General features: G+C 38.9%; 1 protein-coding gene across 6 annotated transcripts in view; it reads right to left on the bottom strand.

Moving 5' to 3' along the window:
* CCSER1 (coiled-coil serine rich protein 1) overlaps window positions 1-20037 on the bottom strand; it is a 796797-nt gene that overhangs the window by 405867 nt on the left and 370893 nt on the right. For all 6 annotated transcript variants that reach the window (XM_060779234.2, XM_060779236.2, XM_060779238.2 and 3 more), the window contains exon 7: window positions 1359-1436. In XM_060779234.2, the coding sequence (XP_060635217.2) occupies window positions 1359-1436 (78 nt within the window). The remainder of the gene's footprint in view (window positions 1-1358; window positions 1437-20037) is intronic.

The following is a 20037-nucleotide window of genomic DNA, read 5'->3' as shown; positions in this document are numbered from 1 at the left end:
TGAAGAAAAGTATGGGGATCCTAACCCTAGGGTATAACTATAAGGAGTAGGGTATAGCTATAGGGAGAGGGGGCAAGAATATTCAATTGCTATGTTTCTAGCATTGCAGTAACGTAGCTCTTCAGGCAATCATTCACAAATACAGTTACAACATCATCATAATCTCGTCCTCCCCCCCCCCCCCCCACCAAATGCAAGGAGACAAGAACATAGAAAATAAAAGAGTTTGAAGTTTGAATTATTTTCAACGCCTCACTATCTAAAATAAAAAAATAATAAAAGAAACATGTGGACTGATGGAAAATTCACTGGAGGGACAGAATTCCCTTTTGGATGACCTTCACTGAGGGCCCTTCTACACATGCAGTGAAACTCAGAAGTAACCAGAATAAAAGTGGTGGATGGCCAAATGATGTCTGGAGAAAGTGCAGGTGGAATTGGGTTGACAGCTGAAAAGCACATGTACAAAAAGTGCACTTAAAACCCAATTCTGTCCCAAAAATGCATGTCTTCACATGACTGTATACTCCTGTAGTCATGGAAAACATGTGACTTCTTTCCCACCCCCCTGTGTGAACTGCTCCAGTGCATGTGTTTTAAAATTCTGAAAGAGCTGATTGGGCTGTCAAAAAATGGAGCCTCTGACACATAGGTGGCTAAAGGGAAGCACAGTTGGAAAGCTATAAGAACTTTCTGCAACCATTCCTTCATATAATATTAAAGAAATAAATAATAAATGTGCTTGCGCATACTTTGGGATATCTGCATGTGTGCATATGTGGTCCAGTGCATCTCGGAGAGAATAAAAACAAACATTAGATTAACCTACAGCTCTCCATTGCCTCACCAAATGTAAATACCAGATTTCCATAGAATGTTGCCTATGGCAGTTAAAATGGAACAAAATGCTAAAATCCTGCTGAATTACCAAACCCTGTTTCCTTAATACTCAAAATACCCTTCCCTAAAGTCCTCTGGAGATCAGGGTTTGAATCTTTGCTTAGACATGGAACCTTGGACAAGCCATGCTCTAAAGAAATATTCCCAAGGAAACAATGTATCCTGGGGATGGGGGGGGGGGGGCTATATGCTAGATATGAATTTAGGGAATGTAACTACAACAAAATCCAAATTCCAGGATTCCATAGGATGGAACAATTGCAGTTAAAAGTGAAATCATAATACTATAATTAAATGGGTTCCCAGTGTTGCTATGTAATAAAGAAAGGCATTTTTCACCATATATGCAATCATTCTGTACAAACAACTTATCAGTTGCATGTAACTAAGCAAAAATGATTGTATGATATGCAAGTCACCAGTCACACCATGGATGATTCCATTAAAAAGAGTTTTACCTTGAATGGCAATGGCTCTTCAGTAAGTGGACTAACAGGAAGTGAGTTAGTACTGCTGGCAGGACTCATATCTGTGCTCTAAGAGAGAGAAAAGGAAATAAATTATTGTTTATAAAAGGGGAAAACAGAGTACCTGGAAATACAGGAAACAATTTGTGATGCATTTGAAATAGAATTCAATTATTTCTATCAGTGGTATATTACACCAAATAAGGGGATGATAACAATGATTTCTTACCCAATTAAGGCAGAGGCAAGAATAAATAAAACAACACATAGCACTAGTTAAAGAACATATAAAAGCAAAGTATATTAAAATCACCATTAAATATTTTTAAAACATAATGTAATAATACTGGTAATATATATGGGTTTAATGGAAGAGGTTTATCTTTAATGCTGATTTAAATACATACACCATCTTGAACTGATTAGTTTCACCCAGCAAGTTATTCCAGAATCTGGGGTTGGCTAAAGAATATGTCCTGTAGGTAACTATCCTCTAGTTTTGACTGAGTGAAGTAAGTAGATCTTCCAAAATATGTAAGTGCATAGGATAGATTATATGGGATTCTGCAGATAACCAAGACCCCAGACCATGTATAAATCGGATTGCTGTGAGTTTTCCATAATTCATATCCCCAGAAGTCAAGTTGTGGGGGGGGGGGGATAGAGAAAGAGAGATTGAGAGAGGGGGGAGGGAGCCAAGTGCTCTATTGAATCTGGGTGAATCAATAGACTGACTGAATTCAATAGATCTTTGAATTTAAACATCTCTGTGTTGTTGAAGGCTTTCATGGCCGGAATCACTGGGTGGTTATTAGTTTTTCAGGCTGTATGTCCATGTTCCAGAAGCATTCTCTCCTGACATTTTGCTGACATCAATTGCAGGCATCCTCAGAGGTTGTGAGGTCTCTTGGAAACTAGGTAAGTGGGGTTTATATATCTGTGGGATGTCCAGGGTGGGAGAAAGAACTCTTGTCTGTTTGAGGCAGGTCTGAATGTTGCAATTGGCCACCTTGATTAGCAATGAATAGCCTATTGAATGCTTTTCAATGCTAATCATGGTGGCCAATATTAAATATTAAATGCAGTACAGAACAACGAGGTATACGGAATAAGTATACTGTACTAGAATGCAAGGGATAGTCAAAGAGCTGAAAACATATCAAATCAAAGAAACTAACTGAGGTTCCATTTATTCTAACAAATCTGCTGTAAGCTTGACTAAGGTGGGTGCATCCACATTCAGTACATCCCAAATGCAGAGTTTAGAAAAACCCTGTCTGATCCATCACACACTGTATATGTTCACTTATCAGAACTAAGTTTTAACTTTGCAGTGACCAACATAGCTTACCACTTCTTTGTGAAAATGCAAGCAATTAATCAAAAGTGATTTTATTTAAGACAGTAACATGGAACTGCTCAAACTATGAAGCTATTTCCCTATAGATGGAAGCATTATAGATACATGATGCCACCTTGAAATATGTGCAGTGCTTGGATTGTTATCCTTCAAAATGAAGATAATTTTGTTTGCAACATTTCCTTTTCAGCAAGGGCATATAGGTGCATGAGAACTGCCAAATACTGACTTCCCTTAAGATTGCTATCAAAAGTTATTGATCCAAGAAGTTATCACTGTCAGACAATATCTTTAGTGGATATCAGAAGATGCAGAAGAAATGCATCTTGATAAGTAAAGAAAGGAAAAGACTATCTGTGTATTTTATAGCCAAAGAGAAAAAAATAATCTCCAACATATTTTCTGGACAATACCTTCCACTGCATTGTTGGCTATTAGGTTCAACATAAATTTTTGGCTTAGAAGCCAGGTTCAGCTAACAAATGGAAAATGACTGAATAAATATTTTAATATTTGGACATTTCATTTTTAAGAATGACAATCCTTAGATTCCTCCACATATTTGCCTTGGATTCTTTTAAATGTTTTATTTAGGTCCTGGGGGCAGAAATCTCAACCCCTCCCCATTTGAATATGTGATGAACAGATATAAATAGAAATGTAATTCTTCACTAAGTTCTTTTGTGCAGAAAATAGTGTTGTCTTCACAGCAGAGTATTTTCTCTGTGGGAAATAATATTTCAATATTTCAATGCAGAAATATTTACTGTGCAGAAGCTGTTTTTAATGTAAATAAAACTGCAAATTTTACAGTTATTTATTTACAAAAAAAATCATCAATTTATTTATTCATTCTATACAGAACACAATCTCTATGCAGGAATTAAAATTCTGAGTTGAAATATTATTTTCTAGACAAAACCATCACTTTCTGCACAGAAATTAATGAAAATTTTGATCAGAATAAATCCTGAACCCACCAATACATGAAATATGTAGTTTAACTTTCTCTTGAGCAACAAAGTTAAAGTACTGTGGACAGATGCCTAACATGCTTGAATTCATTGCAAATATGTTCAAGCAGTAGCAAACAGTTGTCAGGATTCCATAGCTAAATAAGTTAAAATGACCTGTCAAAAATAGATCTGTGATGAAATCACGAAGGCTCTTTGGAGAGGACATGAAGTAATAAGAATAATTGCAGTCACAACATTTAAGATATGCAAAACTGCTTGTTAAAAGCTTTGGTAAAACTCAAGGAAATTAATTACTTCCTGAAAGCTTAAAAAAAAGTACAACCCCAGCACCACATTTCTTTTTTTCCAGTTAAAGGCAGGTGCTTTATTTTTTTGACAGAGGGGAGACAAATACACCAGATATCAAATAAAGCTCCTTTTTCATGTACTAAGACCAAACAGGTGGAGAAATTTCACACTTGCACTTCATCTTGGCCATGCCACACAGAAGACAGTGACTACTACATTAAGCATGGAGTAGTAGATGTATTCACCAACATGCCTCCACTACACTTCTGATTCCGCTAGTTGCATAACATCATCTTGAAGGCACCAGAATGTACCTAAATGGCTAGCTAGTCTGCTGCAGGTAGAAGACTCCCAAACATCATCCAGCTGTGGTTTTGAAGACACAAAAAGAAGTAGATCCATTGTCTTTCTAGATCAGCATCATATGATGCTTGTGTGAGGCCACCCTGAGTCCCCCTTGAGGGGGGGGGGGAGGACAGGGTAGAAATGCATGAAATAAATATAAATAAATAAATTGATAAGGGGACACTAGAGGTGTGAAAAAACAATTGTAAGTATTGCAAATTCAAGGAAACATTGTCCTGTTTTTGCCACCAAATGCCCAAAACTCAAGTGAGAGGTGAAGTGCAGGAGCTGTTGGGTCACTATCCTATCCCTGTGGGTCACAGGTGTTTCACCAAATGGAGTAGCATGGGAATTATGGTCAGCCAATCCAAAACATAACAGAGAGGCAGGAATTCCAGATAAGAAGTCAGAAGAAAGTTCAAAGGTGGCACTTAAAAGTAGAAGGTCACAAAAGAAACAGAAATCCAGAAAGTATGTTAATTAACCAGACAGGTTATTTTTGAACAACAATCTGCCAGGGATTTTAATGATAGCAGGCTGTCTTTATACAGCCAGTGCTTCATTAACTCATGCCTCTTATTTAAGTGCCATTGGGACCTAGACAAACTTCCTTTGACTCTGTATTACTTCTCTAAAGGTAGGAACCACAATCTCAGAACTTTCCTCAACATGATGGAAGATAGAATCCCTATGCATCTGTTGGGTCTTGCCTCATTCCTGGATACTGCTGCAAATCCCAAATATGTGTCTTAACTCAGAATTACTCAGAGAGTGAGATCAAGGAGAGGATCTGGGTATTCCCTTCCATAAGGGACACTAAAGTGCATAGTAGTGCAAATGGTGATTGCACTAGATTTCATGTACAGGATTCCAGAATGCACACATCTCAACTCAAAATGTTTATGTGGGTACAGAAGAATAATTTTAGGAACAGAGTTCAACACCTTGGGCAGCTTACTAAAACCCAGGGAGGATTCACTTTACACGGATCGGAAAGCATTGAACCACCACTGTGGTTGCCTCCAATTTTCCACAGTGCCACAAATAGAAGGTATTGCTGGTCTTCAAGAACTAGGGACTGTGCAGGTGCAAGCTATTTCCTCCTCAATGTTGGCTGACATCATTTTGATGGATTTAATGGCTTCTCTGTGGGTAGCCCCTAGTTAATGTAATAAGGAAAACAACCAATATATACTTCTTATGTTTTGCAAAACAGAGATAGCATAAAGAAGGACAGCCTGGAGGCAATTCTAATTATGATTGGGATTTGGAGATAATCCTACATACTACAGATGAATATTCTGGATTTCATTTAAACCAGACACCAAGTTTTATCAGGGAAAACGAGATCAAGCAACATTGTGGCATTGTCATTGATTTAAACAAATAAACTAGATTGTGTTTTTGCTTTTAAAATGATCATTATACTTCAAATTCTTTATATAAGCTAATAATCACCTAGTGTTGAACACAGCAGAAATTAGAACTAACACACATCTGTGCATGGAGCTATTGTGTGTAATAATCAACTGATGTTTTCAGTCCCGCTGCTTTAAAAAAAATTGAAAGGAAAAATAAAAGAAGCAGCAGGATGTTAACCATGGTCTAATTTACATTGCTTATGAATTATTATTGATTGCTCAATATATGATTTATCAATTTGGTGACAACGTGATTGATGTGTTTTTAATAAGCATAATCAGTTATTCATAGACACCACAGTTACTCAGTATTATTTAGAAGGCAATAATGACAAATAGGATTAATATAGAAAGGCATGGCCACCATTAATACCATCTACCCAGCAACCCCATGTATTTTCTGTCTAAAAATATGATTATGCCTGAATAATCAATGGGGGTATTTATATGTCCTCATGTTATAATCAATTAACATGTAATTAGGCCAGGTTCATGATACAAATGGCATTTATTTACAGGATATATCTAAGCAAATTACTGCATGTAGGAGGATATAACACAATCACTGATAAACAGTCCACCAAATAAATTTGTTTGCTATGTCAAAATTTTAAAAGCCTCTTTTAAAAATAACTTCTGCAAATGACAAGTTCTATTGAGTGATAGGTCCATATAGGACCAGTAAAAATACAGAAGAGCTAAAAGCCAAGTAGTGAGTAACATTTATAGATAGACTGGCCCAAGCCTCTCCCAGTCCATTTCAAGAGCTAGCTTGATGGATTGGATGAGGGGAGCAAGGAGGAGTATGTTTCTTCATCCCTCCCACCAGCTACAACAAGGACTTGTAACAGAGGTCATCCTTGCACCCATATTGGAAGGAGAATGGGTGAAATGGCTAACTTTGTCAAATCTGGTGACTGGCACTTAAGGTGGGCTGGGGTGGCATTTATGTAAGTTCCCAGTAAGGATCTGTTGCCCTACTGATTACAGATCAGTCGTGATACTGGAAACAAAACCAGCAACATGGATTCCCTCTTTATTTGTTCACCCTTAGCATAGTAGTTCACAACTACCCAAGCCTGTTTTGTCTGCAAATCCATTGTGTCCCTGCTACACATCAGAAGAGACCTAAAGACTGTCACTTGCTCTTTTTAAGAATCACCTTATTTTCTTATAAACAATATGAATTGAGCCCAAGAGAAGAGACTAGGGACAAGGTGAGTTCAAGAAGTGTGTATGTCATGGCATAACTACATTATCAGTCCTCTCATCTTATACTGTTACTAAAATTGTGTGAACAGTAACAATCACTCAATTCTTGTAAAAATCGTTGCCCTGAGGAGTTTCTTTGAGTGAGAGAAAAAAGGGCGTAAAAATCATGTCCTACTGAGTCCATGAGCTGGAGCATGCATGCTTGTGATATGCAAATTTGATTAACAGTGTTTAATGTATTTCTTTTTTCCATTCAAGTATTGTGTAAATTCTTCAAAAGACTGAATGGTAATCTAGATGTCAACATCTCACATTTCAAGGCACCGTACTGATAACAGAACTCAGTCAAATTAATGAAATATTTCATCGGAAGTAGTTGAGTCGCACAGTTTGAATCTCTAATTTTCAGCATTGTCCCTAATATATCACCTTTTCAGAGCCGTCTACATAAAAAAAGAGTTTCCACTGTTTCAAAAGCTCTCACTTTCTTCCTGTGAACAAGTAACTGCTGCAGAAACCATTGAAACTAGTTAATATCTTATATAAAATCTGACAGATCCATACACGCCACTTATAAAGTTCAAAAGAGGAACCTTTCTCAATTAATCCCATCTGCATAAGTACAGTTAGAATAAATCATAAAAATTAAAACCTTTCTAGCACAGTTTCAGCATAATGAACAAAGTATTCAAAATTAAAAATTATAACCAGGTTTATTTCAACTAGATCTGACTCTTTTGCATTACATTTTGACTGAGAGATTATAAGTGTACTGCTGAGATATTAATTCAAAGCATTAAAGTAAAATGTTTTCCATAACCAGATAGTAATAAAAGAACTAGACTGTATTGACAAACAAACAAATAAAACAGTGTAATCACCTTATTTCCTGGTTTTGTGTGAAGCCAGGAAATCAGGCCATGTCTTAGACCTGTCCTGTGTATATTTGAAACAAAGGAGAGGGTAGCAAGGGAATGGGAGCAATGAAGGGGTTGACCAGGGTGAGACATAGGAAGCATGAGGGAAATGAACTGTCAGTTGGAATTTTGTTTCGTATCCTAATTTATGCTTTTGAAATAAAGCCTTCCCACTTTGTTTGTGAGATAATTTCTTCTCCAGAAAGATACAGATCTGGACAAACAGTTTACCTAGCACCACAGCTTTGTAAGCCCCCTTCTACACTGCTCTACATCCCAGGATCGAATCCCAGATTATCTGGCAGTGGAGACTCATATAATCAAGTTCAAAGCAGATAATAAGGGATCAGATCCTGGGATATAGGACAGTGTAGAAGGGACTATGATAAATGATAGAACATTAAATATTTATAAACATTTTTTTCATTAAAAAATCTGGTATCTACAGTATCACTATGTTTTTTCCCTAACAATTAAAATGTTTTTTAATTGCAATTCCCTCTTTCTTTCTTCTGCGATTAAGACATGATTCAGTCCTATTCAGAAACAAGTTTTGGATCAACTAAAATGTGACAGAAAGCATTTGCAACTATTGTTTATATGGTAAGTATAATTTAAGAGAGTACAATTAGCTGTTCTCCTCCTGCAATAAGCTCTCAAATCACATCATAATGGAGAATCTTTTCAAACTTCAAAATAAATCCCTGAAAAGCATAATTATCAGTGAGTGGAAAATTGTACAGCTTGCAGTTTTGACTCATGATTTTCCCAGACTCAGTCCTCACGTCTAAAAATAAACAAACTCATTATAGAAATCTAAGGAATTAAAAGAGAACTTTCCCTCTGGTAATCACACCAAAAAGCCCTCCATTAACAAACTTTTCTGATATCTGTTGAAGAATAATACCAGTTTTGATGAGCTTTAAAAATCCATTAAACTCTTAGAAGTTTCTGAGCAGTTTACTTATCTACCACTGGAACTATTATTGTTTAAATTAATTATAGGACAGAAATACAGCACAAGAATACAGCACTATAAAGAGCATCAAAAGCCAAAATAATTTGTCCCTGTTTTTTTTAAAGCCTGTAATATAAAGTACTCCTAGTTTTCAAACATACAAAATAAAACAATATACAGCTTTAAAAGTGATATAGACTAAAAGTACATCAGGAAGGAAGAGTGCATTAATACATCTTTTTTCTTTATACTCAAAGGAGTTAAACCTTTGTACTCCAGAATTTTGGTAAGCAGAAGAAAATGCAGTCATCAGATCAAGAGGCAGGGGTGAATTTGACAAAGGATTTGGGAAGAAATTAAGGTGCTCTCAAAGAACTAAAGCCTGTTTTCTACTTCAAAATAGGATATGGTTGTAGATAAAATTTGATTAATCACATAGATGTGGAAGATTCTACTAGATACCTGAAGAAAGAGGAAGCTAGAGAACCAGATTTGGAAGATGAGAACATGGCCACAGAAGAAGCTTTTCAGCTAAATAGGGAGGATGATGGGGGCCTGGAATAGAGTTTGGATGGAATAACTAGGCAGAGTGCAGGGATGATGGCTGAATTGTCAGAAGAAGAGAAACACACAGGATTTAGAGAAAAGGACACATGGGAAAGTTTCTGGGGGAAGAACCTGGCTGTTTGGTGCATCTTGGATTTCTTGGTAAAGTTTTAAAAAAGAGAGAGAAAAGAACAAACATATTTTGTATGAAGAATTGTGCCCCCTCCCCCTGGGGTGGTGTGGATCCCCAAAGGTTGTGGTTTGGTTGTGATCTTAATTTTAAGGAAGAGGTAAATAAAATAAAGAAAATTGGTTTTTGAAATTAATATTAATTGCTGAAAATGATTTCTATATGCAGAAGTCATATCATTAGAAAGGCTGTATAGGGAGAAGAAAGGAAATTAAAGGAGAGAGGGAAGCATAACTCATGTTTAATGTATTGTCGAAGCCTTCTATGGCCGGAATCACTGGGTTGTTGAAGGGTTTTTTGGGCTATATGGCCATGTTCTAGAGGCATTTTCTCCTGACGTTTCACCTGCATCTATGGCAAGCATCCTCTGAGGATGCTTATATATAGAACATGGCCTGTAGAACATGCCCATATAGCCCGAAAAAACCTACAACAACCCAATAATTCATGTTTTGCTAGATCGGTGGTTCCCAACCTGTGGTCCATGAACCACTAGTGGTCCCCCAGAACTAAAATATGGTCCACGGCCTCACTACACCATTACAACAAGAGTGACTGGTCCCCATAGCATCAAGGCAATGAGGATGTTGGGAGGGGAGAGGCTGACTACCGGCAAAAGATGCAACAAGAAGCCTCCTGACTGCTGCTGCTTCCTCTCCTCCCTTCCCCAAGCGGAGCTGTTCCATGTGGCGCTTCGAAGCAGAGGTGTCTTGGTGTCTTTGTTTTTAGGCCTGTTTCTGGGATTATTTAAGGTGCTGATTCAGAAAATTGCATTTGATAGACAACATTAGTTCTAGATTATTAAATATGATTTTCTATGGGCGAACAGATGGTGACTACTGGATGACATATGTTCTCTATCAGTAACTAGAGCTGATGTGGTGTATCCAATGCAATTTTCTGAATCAGCACCCCAAACAACCAAACCAAATCTAAAGTTGATCAAAAACGGATCGTAACTCTTTTGGTACTAATGTTGGAGAGTGGTTGGTCCCTGATCAAAGTGGTCCCTGTTTGTTTTTGTTTTTGTTTTTGTTTTTTTTAAAAAAAACAAAACAACAACGTTGGGAAGCACTGTGCTAGATGACTGTTAAAGGAGGCAATCTAGTTAATATAATAGAAGCAGGTATAGATACGGATTAAAATGGTAATGAATAAATAGCTGGATTTTTAATATTTTTGTTACTATTTAGTAATAATCTCTAGCACATTAAAATAAAGGTTAGATTGTTTTAAGTAATAACAGAAAATTGGGTGGTATAATGATTAAAGTGCTCAGTGGGATAATTTCTAGATGGTTTATCAACTGAACTCTGAGTTTGATTACCAAAAGAATTATTCCATCAAAAGGAGGGTTGTGAAGCAATATACTAGGGAAGTACTATCTTGTTTTAATGGATTAATACAGCATTAATTGGTGTGAATAAGATTGGAAGTCATTATTATTATTTGCTTTGTGTTTCTTTCTCTTTTTTCTTTTTTAACTGTTTTTTTATCCTTTTTGTGTTTCCCCTTTCTTTTATATAGTTAGTACCATACTTGAAAAGATTAAAAAAAAAATAAAGAAACATCCACTCATGCAACAATTCAGTGGATGATTGCATGTGTGACTGCCAGAAATGTCTGTCTGTAAATGTTGGGGAGCCAGATCACCAAAGGCATTGCTGAATAACAACAGTCAAAGAAAAAAATAGATCTTCTTTGGCAGTCTTGTATATTTTCAGACAATTTCTTTTATCTTCCCAATGATTCGAAAGGAAATGGGCTGGAACATTTTGGATTTGCAGTGTTGGTGGTGCAGAAATCTTGTTCCTGGCCTGGGGCAGTAGAGAAGAAGGGCGAACTGTCTAATAATAGAGGTATGTAGAGCACGTTGAAAACATATGCACAGTGTTGTTGCCCAAAGCACTTGCCTCCTGAAAAGTGCTCCATGAATCAGATCTGCTTCATTACTCATTGATGTCTGACCTAAGTAAAACAAATGTTTTTACACTGTCAAATGGAAAATTCTACAAAGATGTGAATCTCTGTTGTCATGCCTTATGAAACAGTGGAGAACCCAGTACCAGCATGAACATGGCCACAATTAGCTAGGTAATTATAGAAAAGATTTCTTGCTCAGCATGGAGCACTGACTCATGACTTACAAGAAAATTGTTCATAAAAATTTTACCTGGAAACTCGAAAGCTTCCTAACCTCAAAGAGAGTAGATAGCTGTGGAAGGTTTCTCTGAGAGAAATTCAAATGCCTTAGAGCACTGGATTATATTGAATTTGCAGTCCCTAATTATTACTTGTCCAGATATTGATACAGTATGAAAATTAACATGGTATTTGTCACATAACTAAGATATTATATAATATACTAGCTGTGCCCTGCCACGCGTTGCTGTGGCCTATAGTAAAACTTATCAAAGTTGAGGTAGATATCTGGACTATTATGAAAGAGAGGTCCCTACCTATTCCTTCCCCCTTTTCCTCCCCCTTTCTCTACTTTCTTCCTTCTCTACCTCTTTCTTTCTTTCCTTCTTTCACTACTTGGTTTCATCCTTCTCTCTTTCCTTCATTCCCTCCCCCTTTCTTCCTTTGCCTTTCTTCCCTCTCTGTTTGCTTCCTTCTTTCACTTTTTATTTCCTTTTATTTCACCACCACCGTAACAATAACAATAATGCAATGCATTGCCTCCTGGACCTGACACCTCTCCCATTCCCCCTAAAAGGGTCTCAGAGGAACAATAGCATAATAATAATAATAGAAATAACAACCTTTACCCGCCACGTGTTGCTGTGGCCAATCTTCCCTCTTTCTCTCCTTCTTTCCCTCCCTCCCTCCCTCCCTCCCTCCCTCCCTCCCTCCCTCCTTCCTTCCTTCCTTCCTTCCTTCCCATCTTTCCTTCTCCTCTTCTTTCTCTATATCTTTCCTTCCTCCCCCCTTTTTCTTTCTCTTCTGCTGTCTCTCTTTTCTTTCCTTCCATCTTTCCTTTTCTTTCCTTTTCTTCTTCCTCTAACTTTCCTTCCTTCCCCCTTTTTCTTTACCTCCCTTTCTCTTTCTTCCTTCTTTCCTTCCTTCCTGTCTTTCCTAGATTTTGACAGGGCGGGAAGGGGCGGGGTGGGGTTTGGAGGTGGCGTGAAGTAAAAGGAGGTAAGATTGGGACAGGGGAGTGATGGAGCGTGGGGTTGCGTGTGTGTGTGCGGCGGCGGGGGGAGTGATGGAGCGTGGGGTTGCGTGTGTGTGTGCGGCGGCGGAGGGAGTGATGGAGCGTGGGGTTGCGTGTGTGTGTGCGGCGGCGGGGGGAGTGATGGAGCGTGGGGTTGCACGTGTGTGCGGCGGCGGGGGGAGTGGGGTTGCGTGTGTGTGTGCGGCGGCGGGGGAAGTGATGGAGTGTGGGGTTGCGTGTGTGTGTGCAGCGGCGGGGGGAGTGATGGAGCCTGGGGTTGCGTGTGTGTGTGCGGCGGCGGGGAGAGTGGGGTTGCGTGTGTGTGTGTGGCGGCAGGGGGAGTGGGGTTGCGTGTGTGTGCGGCGGTGGGGGGAGTGATGGAGCGTGGGGTTACGTGTGTGTGTGCGGCGGCGGGGGGAGTGATGGAGCATGGGGTTGCGTGTATGTGTGCGGCAGGGTGTGTGTGTGTGCGGGAAGCGGCGCGGCGGGGCTTGGAGTGGGCATGGTTTCCGCAGAGGGAACGTTAGCCAGAAGGCCATGTGCGCGCACGATGGAACTTGCGGCTGGGCGCCAATGCGCATGCTCAGTTGTTTTGCCGTTTTGTGAGTGTGTTGTGTTGTTTTACATTTTGAGTAGATATGTTTGTACCTTGTGGGTTGTGTTATGGGCACGGGGATTTTAGTTAAGTTTCGTTGGGGTATTTTTGAGTTTTGTTGTTTTGCCGTTTTGTGAGTGTGTTGTTGTGTTGTTTTTCATTTTGAGTAGATATGTTTATACCTTGTGGGTTGTGTTATGGGTACGGGGATTTTGGTTAAGTTTCATTGGGGGATTTTTGAGTTTTGTTGTTTTGCCGTTTTGTGAGTGTGTTGCTGTGTTGTTTTTCATTTTGAGTAGGTATGTTTGTACCTTGTGGGTTATGTTATGGGCACGGGGATATTAGTTAAGTTTCGTTGGGGGATTTTTGAGTTTTGTTGTTTTGCCGTTTTGTGAGTGTGTTGTTGTGTTGTTTTTCATTTTGAGTAGGTATGTTTGTACCTTGTGGGTTGTGTTATGGGCACGGGGATTTTGGTTAAGTTTCGTTGGGGGATTTTTTAGTTTTGTTGTTTTGCCGTTTTGTGAGTGTGTTGTTGTGTTGTTTTTCATTTTGAGTAGATATGTTTGTACCTTGTGGGTTGTGTTATGGGCACGGGGATTTTAGTTAAGTTTCGTTGGGGAATTTTTGAGTTTTGTTGTTTTGCCGTTTTGTGAGTGTGTTGTTGTGTTGTTTTTCATTTTGAGTAGATATGTTTGTACCTTGTGGGTTGTGTTATGGGCACAGGGATTTTGGTTAAGTTTCGTTGGGGGATTTTTGAGTTTTGTTGTTTTGCCGTTTTGTGAGTGTGTTGTTGTGTTGTTTTTCATTTTGAGTAGATATGTTTGTACCTTGTGGGTTGTGTTATGGGCATGGGAATTTTGGTTAAGTTTTGTTGGGGGCTTTTTGAGTTTTGTTTCCTCGTTGGATGCCCCTAACAAATTTATATATATAGATGGGGAGGGGGAGGAAAGAAAATAAAAGCCAGGCAAAATAGAATTACAATAGGTTCACTGAGTTTGATTAAATTAAACCATGAAGCTACTGTTCATGAGGGGTTTGGGGGAAAATGACATAATTTGCAGAGATCATCAGTAAAATACATTATAACTGGAAAATGGAGAGGAATATGACATGGCAGTTGAAGAGAAGGTGGTAGTTAGATGAGCATGCTATATGTAGGAAGAAGGAGAGTTTAAGTAGTTTCTCATCATACATTCTCTGCCTCACAATATTCTGTATCAAAAATTTTGTGTGCAAAGAGAAGATAACTGAGATAGTCTTCAAGCAAACAACGCTATAATGAAGAGAAGGGAGATCCACATAAAATTTTCGAAACAGACCTGGGCCAACAAGATCTTCACATAAGATCCATATTTGCTGTGCCAAGTCTTAACCAGTTCCAATATTAAACGTGAACATTTATGGAAATGTTTACTAAGTATGCCAGCTTCTTCACTGATGGGGTCCCATTACTGCTTTCTTGCCTCTCAAAATGGGATAAACAAATCTGGGCCGGTCATGAACGAGAGCTCACTAGAGATAAATTAAATGTCATTAAGAGTCAGAGAAGAGCCCTAAAGCTCTGCTGTTAAGTCTTAATGTCATCCAGCTAGGCTATTAACAACCTTATTTCTCCTGTAGCACAAGTGCTCTTTCTAATACCCGAAGCAGATTGGCAATGGTATGCTTTTTTGAGATACAAGCAGATATTTCCAAGGCTGCCTCTAGTGTAACCAGATGGTGCAGTTGCAGGTACAGAGCCCCAAAGGTTGTATTACTTGGAACACTTTGAGATTGAAGTCAGGAAGTCAATAAGCAACCTTACTACACACAGGAGTGCAGCCTAAAATGAAGGCTGTGAATGACTGAGCTGTTTGCTGCAGATTTAGTGATCTGATGAGGGATAATGCTAACTGTTGGTACATCCTATCCATTTCATTGCAAATCTAAGTGAACCCAGGATATTGTTTATTTTTTGTAACCCTTCAAAGCAGCTAATCGAGGCATGAAATGCCAAAAGCTCTCAAAGCTGCATACAAACAAACAATGTTAAAAAACCCAATAACAATGTAATATGATATACAAAAACTAAGATTTAGATTATTAAAGGTTTGTGGGGTTGTGATGATAATTTTACAACTGGCATTTGAAATGGCTTTAGTAAATAGTAGCTGCATGTGTCCTTTGGATTTCTCAGCACTTCTGACAACTGCTGGGAGTACTGTTGTGAGGCTTTTCGCTAATCATGCCTGCTCACTGTGAAACATGGAATGATGTGTGAAGTGGCTTCTGGATATTACAATAAATTGGGGAGGCTTTGCAATACCAGTATTTGCAGCATGTGCATATTTGTACATGCAAGTGACTCCAAGACATGCAGATGTCTCTAGCTGAAATGTGGCCATAATATTCCACCTCTCTCAACTGTGTGCCTAAAGATATTCCAGGGTTTCTTTTTTTTTCTAAATCGAAATTCTGTTGAAAAGCAACAAGAGCAACTAAGAGCTCTGTCAGTGAATCAGTAAGCAACCATGAAGAGATGCAGACAGTCAGTCAAGTTCCAAAGAATCAAGCCAGACTGCATAACAAAAAAGAAAAGAAAACAGCAGCTCTAATGTCAAAAATAAATCCAAGCTGTTTTTCAGCTCTATGTGGATATATGCAAAATGTCAAGCCAATACCAACATATAAAGAGCATCTACCTTGCAGTTATGCAATTATCATTATTATATCACTTTCCACTCACTGACAGTATTTATGTAGTGATTGAGATTTTGATTTTTGAAATAAACCCATTTCTTCTAATATACAAGCCAGAAACATTTAAGAAAGATGGCCAACTATTTTGCTTTCTATAAAGTATAGATCTATGGCTTGACCCAATAACATATTAAACACTACATCTCACATTCAATAGTATACCTGCATGCCACAGCAGCACTATGCAACACAAATGCAGAATTTAACCTTTTCAGGTTATGACTGTGCGTCTTCAAGTGGTAAGTTGTTCAAAGGGGGTAGATTTTGCTTTCCGCTGAGTCTGTGACTTGCCCAGGGTCACCCATTGGTTTGCTATGTCTGAGATGGGATTCAAACCATGGGTCCTCCTTTGCCCTAGTCCAGGACTCAAAACACTATACTATACTTACCCTGGATAATTTGTCAATTATGAGGTTTCATTGCTTTCCTCAATGGATAGTACATGATGCAAAATACAGGAATGCCAAACCACAATGAAAAGGATAGAAAGCACAACTATACTAGAAAACATGGGATGCACATTCATGAAATTTGAAGAGAAATCAAATCTACTTCCTCAATTGTTGTGGTCAATACAATAAAATAAAATAAAAAGGGAAGATGTCCAGGGTCACCTTATTATAAGCTTAATCATATGATGCCTATCAAAGGCTCAAGATGTCTGCAAAACTTCTTCTGATTCCCTTCATTTAGCTTAGTAGCTGCAGAAAGCGCAATTTGCATTTTGATTGTTTCAGACTAGCACAAAAGCATCAACAACCTCTACAGTGGGTCTCAACCTGTGGGTCCCCAAATGTTTTGGCCTTCTACTCCCAGAAATCCTAACAGCTGGTAAACCGGCTGGGATTTCTGGAAGTTGTAGGCCAAAACACCTGGGGACTCACAGGTTGAGAACCACTGCTTTAAGAGTATACATGCTAATTCGCGGGATGTGCAAATGCCCTGACAGATGGCCATGGAGCCTCTGTTTAAAAGTCTCCAAAGAAGGAGCTTCCACCACACTCTTAGGCAGAAAGTCCCACTGTTGAGTGGTTCCCATGGTCAGGAAGTTCTTCCCAAAGTTTAGGTGGAAGCACCTTTCTTATAATTTGAACCCATTGTTCTGAATTCTAGTTTCCAGGGCAGCAGAAAACAACTCTCCTCCCTCCTCTTTATGACAGCCTTCCAAATATTTAAACATGGCGATCTTGTCTCCTCTCAGCCTTATCTTCTGTTGGCTAAACATACCCAGCTCTTAAGACGTTCCTCATAGGACATAGTCTCCAGACCTTTGATCATTTTAGTTCCCCCTCTCAAGACACATTCCAACTTGTCGATGTCTCTCTTAAACTGTGGTGCACAGTTTAATTGGACACAGCATTCCGAATTGAATACAGGATTTCAAGTGAGAGTTGACCAAAGCAGAATAAAAAAGGAGGTAAATTATCAGTGTAAATTATTTGGGTTTTTTCAAGGGTTTAAGTGCTGGAGAAAGCAAAACTAAAATATGTTCCTGTTAATATACTGTAGTAGCATAATATAAAGAACACATATTAACATGCTTCCACTAGGAGCCCACAGTGGCACAATTAATTAAAGCCTTGTGCTGACAGGACTGAGGCTGAAATGTCGGTGGTTCAAATCCAGGGGGTGGGGTGAGCTCCCATCTGTCAGCCTTAGTTTCTCCTGCAGGACATGAGAGAAGCCTCTAACAGGGTGGTAAAACATCTGGGCATCCCCTGGGCAACGTCCTTGCAGACGGCCAATTCTCTCACAATAGAAGTGACCTGCAATTTCTCAAGTTACTCCTAACATGGAAAAAAAATAATGCTTCCACTGTGCCCTAGTCCAGTTGCCTTATCTTATCAAACTTCATAAGAGAACTAGGTCAAACTAAACGCATACCCTATCCCTTCTTACTGTCCTTATCTGAAAAGTTCAATCCAAATTTACATCCCCATGACACATTAGTATATTTAGGATCTAATCTCTATGGTATAAAAAAAACCCAGTGATGTGGGTGGGTAGATGACTAGATGAATGATAGATTGATAGATAAATGCATTAAGTAATCTCTTCATTATTATAGCAATATAATGTTACCATTTTCCTATTTTTTTTCTAAAGAAGGTAAGATAACTGTAGTGAAGCTACTTCCAGTGAGGCCTAGTTTAGGCCTAGAAGAATGGTAGGCCCAAGGAGTTGGCTGCCATCTTAAGAAGAAGAAGAAGAAGAAGAAGAAGAAGAAGAAGAAGAAGAAGAAGAAGAGGAAGAGGAAGAGGAAGAAGAAGGAGGAGGAGGTGCTAAGGGATTCCATTTTGGTGGCTCGTTTTCCAGGAGGGGGGCATGCGTATTTAAATCAGCCTTTGGAGGGAAAATGAGAGGGATTTGATTGGCCAAGTCAGGGGAAGCGGAGTCTGGCTTGCCGAGAGGGAAAAAAAAACTTGCTTTTAAAAAGAGGTTTTTGAGATCCCTGAGAGTGTTGAAGTTTGGAGTTTGAAGAGGAAGGGTATTCAGGGGTGGAGTGGTGTTAGGGTTAGAAGAAAAGGCCTAAGTCTGGCCAGAAGTTTGCTAGCAAGGTAGCTAAAGCAGACTTACAGTTAATAGGAAGGTTAGCTGGGTAGTAGCAGGATAGTATCAGGTTAGATCTAGCTGGGCTACTGAAAAATCTCTGACAGAGACACTTTCCTGTTAGGTTTCTTGTTTTGTTTGGAGGGAGAGAAGATTCTCTTGTGTAACAAAGATAGAACCATTCTGGTAACCATCACGCTTTTGGGGACAGGGCCTGCTGAGCTATATCACATGATGTTTTGCTTGGCAGACCCTACCCCACTGATGCTTGAAGTGTCGAGGAAGGATCACAAGACGCTTCCTCAGCCACAACGAAAAGTAGGGTGTTTTTTAGGAAGCTCCAATGGAGCTACCTGCATTTTTCTATCATTTCTATCATTTCCCCCATTGGCACCCTGTCCCCATTTCAATGTGATAGGTTTTTTTTTTTTGGTCGTGTCAGGAGTGACCTGAGAAACTGCAAGTCGTTTCTGGTGTGAGATAGGTGTGATAGCTGAAGGAGGGCAGATGCACCAGGGCACCCTGCATGACTGCCCGTGAAACGGCACAAGAGGAGAGATGTGCAAAGAGGTACTTAGACTTGGAAGTTCTGTATGTGGAGAGATTAAGATAAAGGCTTCCCAGTTCCACAAGATCAACATTTCTCTTGATCATAACATAACTTAAACACAATATGAGCCATGTTAGTCTGGAAAATCAGTTAGCAAAAATATCTTGTTGCACCTTAGATACTGAGTTGATTGCATAAACTAAGTTTGCATCTAAGGAAGTAGATTTAGTCTATGAAAGCTTATACTATCATCTTTGTTCTCTCAATTAGTCTCTGAGTCACTACATGGTGTCCTTACATACTCAAACACAACATATTAACTTTCCTTCTGGCACTCATAGGCACTTAGACTACCAGCATCTTCAACACATATTAATTCACAATGGACAATAAACCATTAATGCAACTCATAAGATTACAGTAGAACATGGGTGGAAAGGGAATGAGAGACATATTATATACTTGTATTAATGCAGAGTAATTCTTTAGTTCTCATAGCAATATTTTACCAAAAACTTCTCAGCAGGGCAAAATGCCCTCCAACATTGCAACAAGACATTTAGTAGTAAATCCTGGAAATAGTTAGCATGTTAATGAGAATAAGTGTTTGTTACTGTAGTAAATCTTTGACATTGCCATCTGGGTGTTCCCTTAAAATGAAGCGGGCCTTTCAATATGAAGCCAAACTCCTTTCTTTAGAGTCACATAAAGACAACTAATTATAGGGGGGGAAAGAAAAATGAGGTGTCTTAATTACATATCTGACAGTAAACATGTCCAAAAGCACCTCTTCTGTCTGAATTTGTGGGGAACTGTGGTCCTTTAGATGTTATTGGAATGATCTCAATGGTGATAAGGCAATATA

Source organism: Anolis sagrei, chromosome 5 (assembly GCF_037176765.1).
Source record: "Anolis sagrei isolate rAnoSag1 chromosome 5, rAnoSag1.mat, whole genome shotgun sequence".
Lineage (NCBI taxonomy): Eukaryota > Metazoa > Chordata > Lepidosauria > Squamata > Dactyloidae > Anolis > Anolis sagrei.
This window is presented reverse-complemented; position numbering and strand designations above follow the sequence as displayed.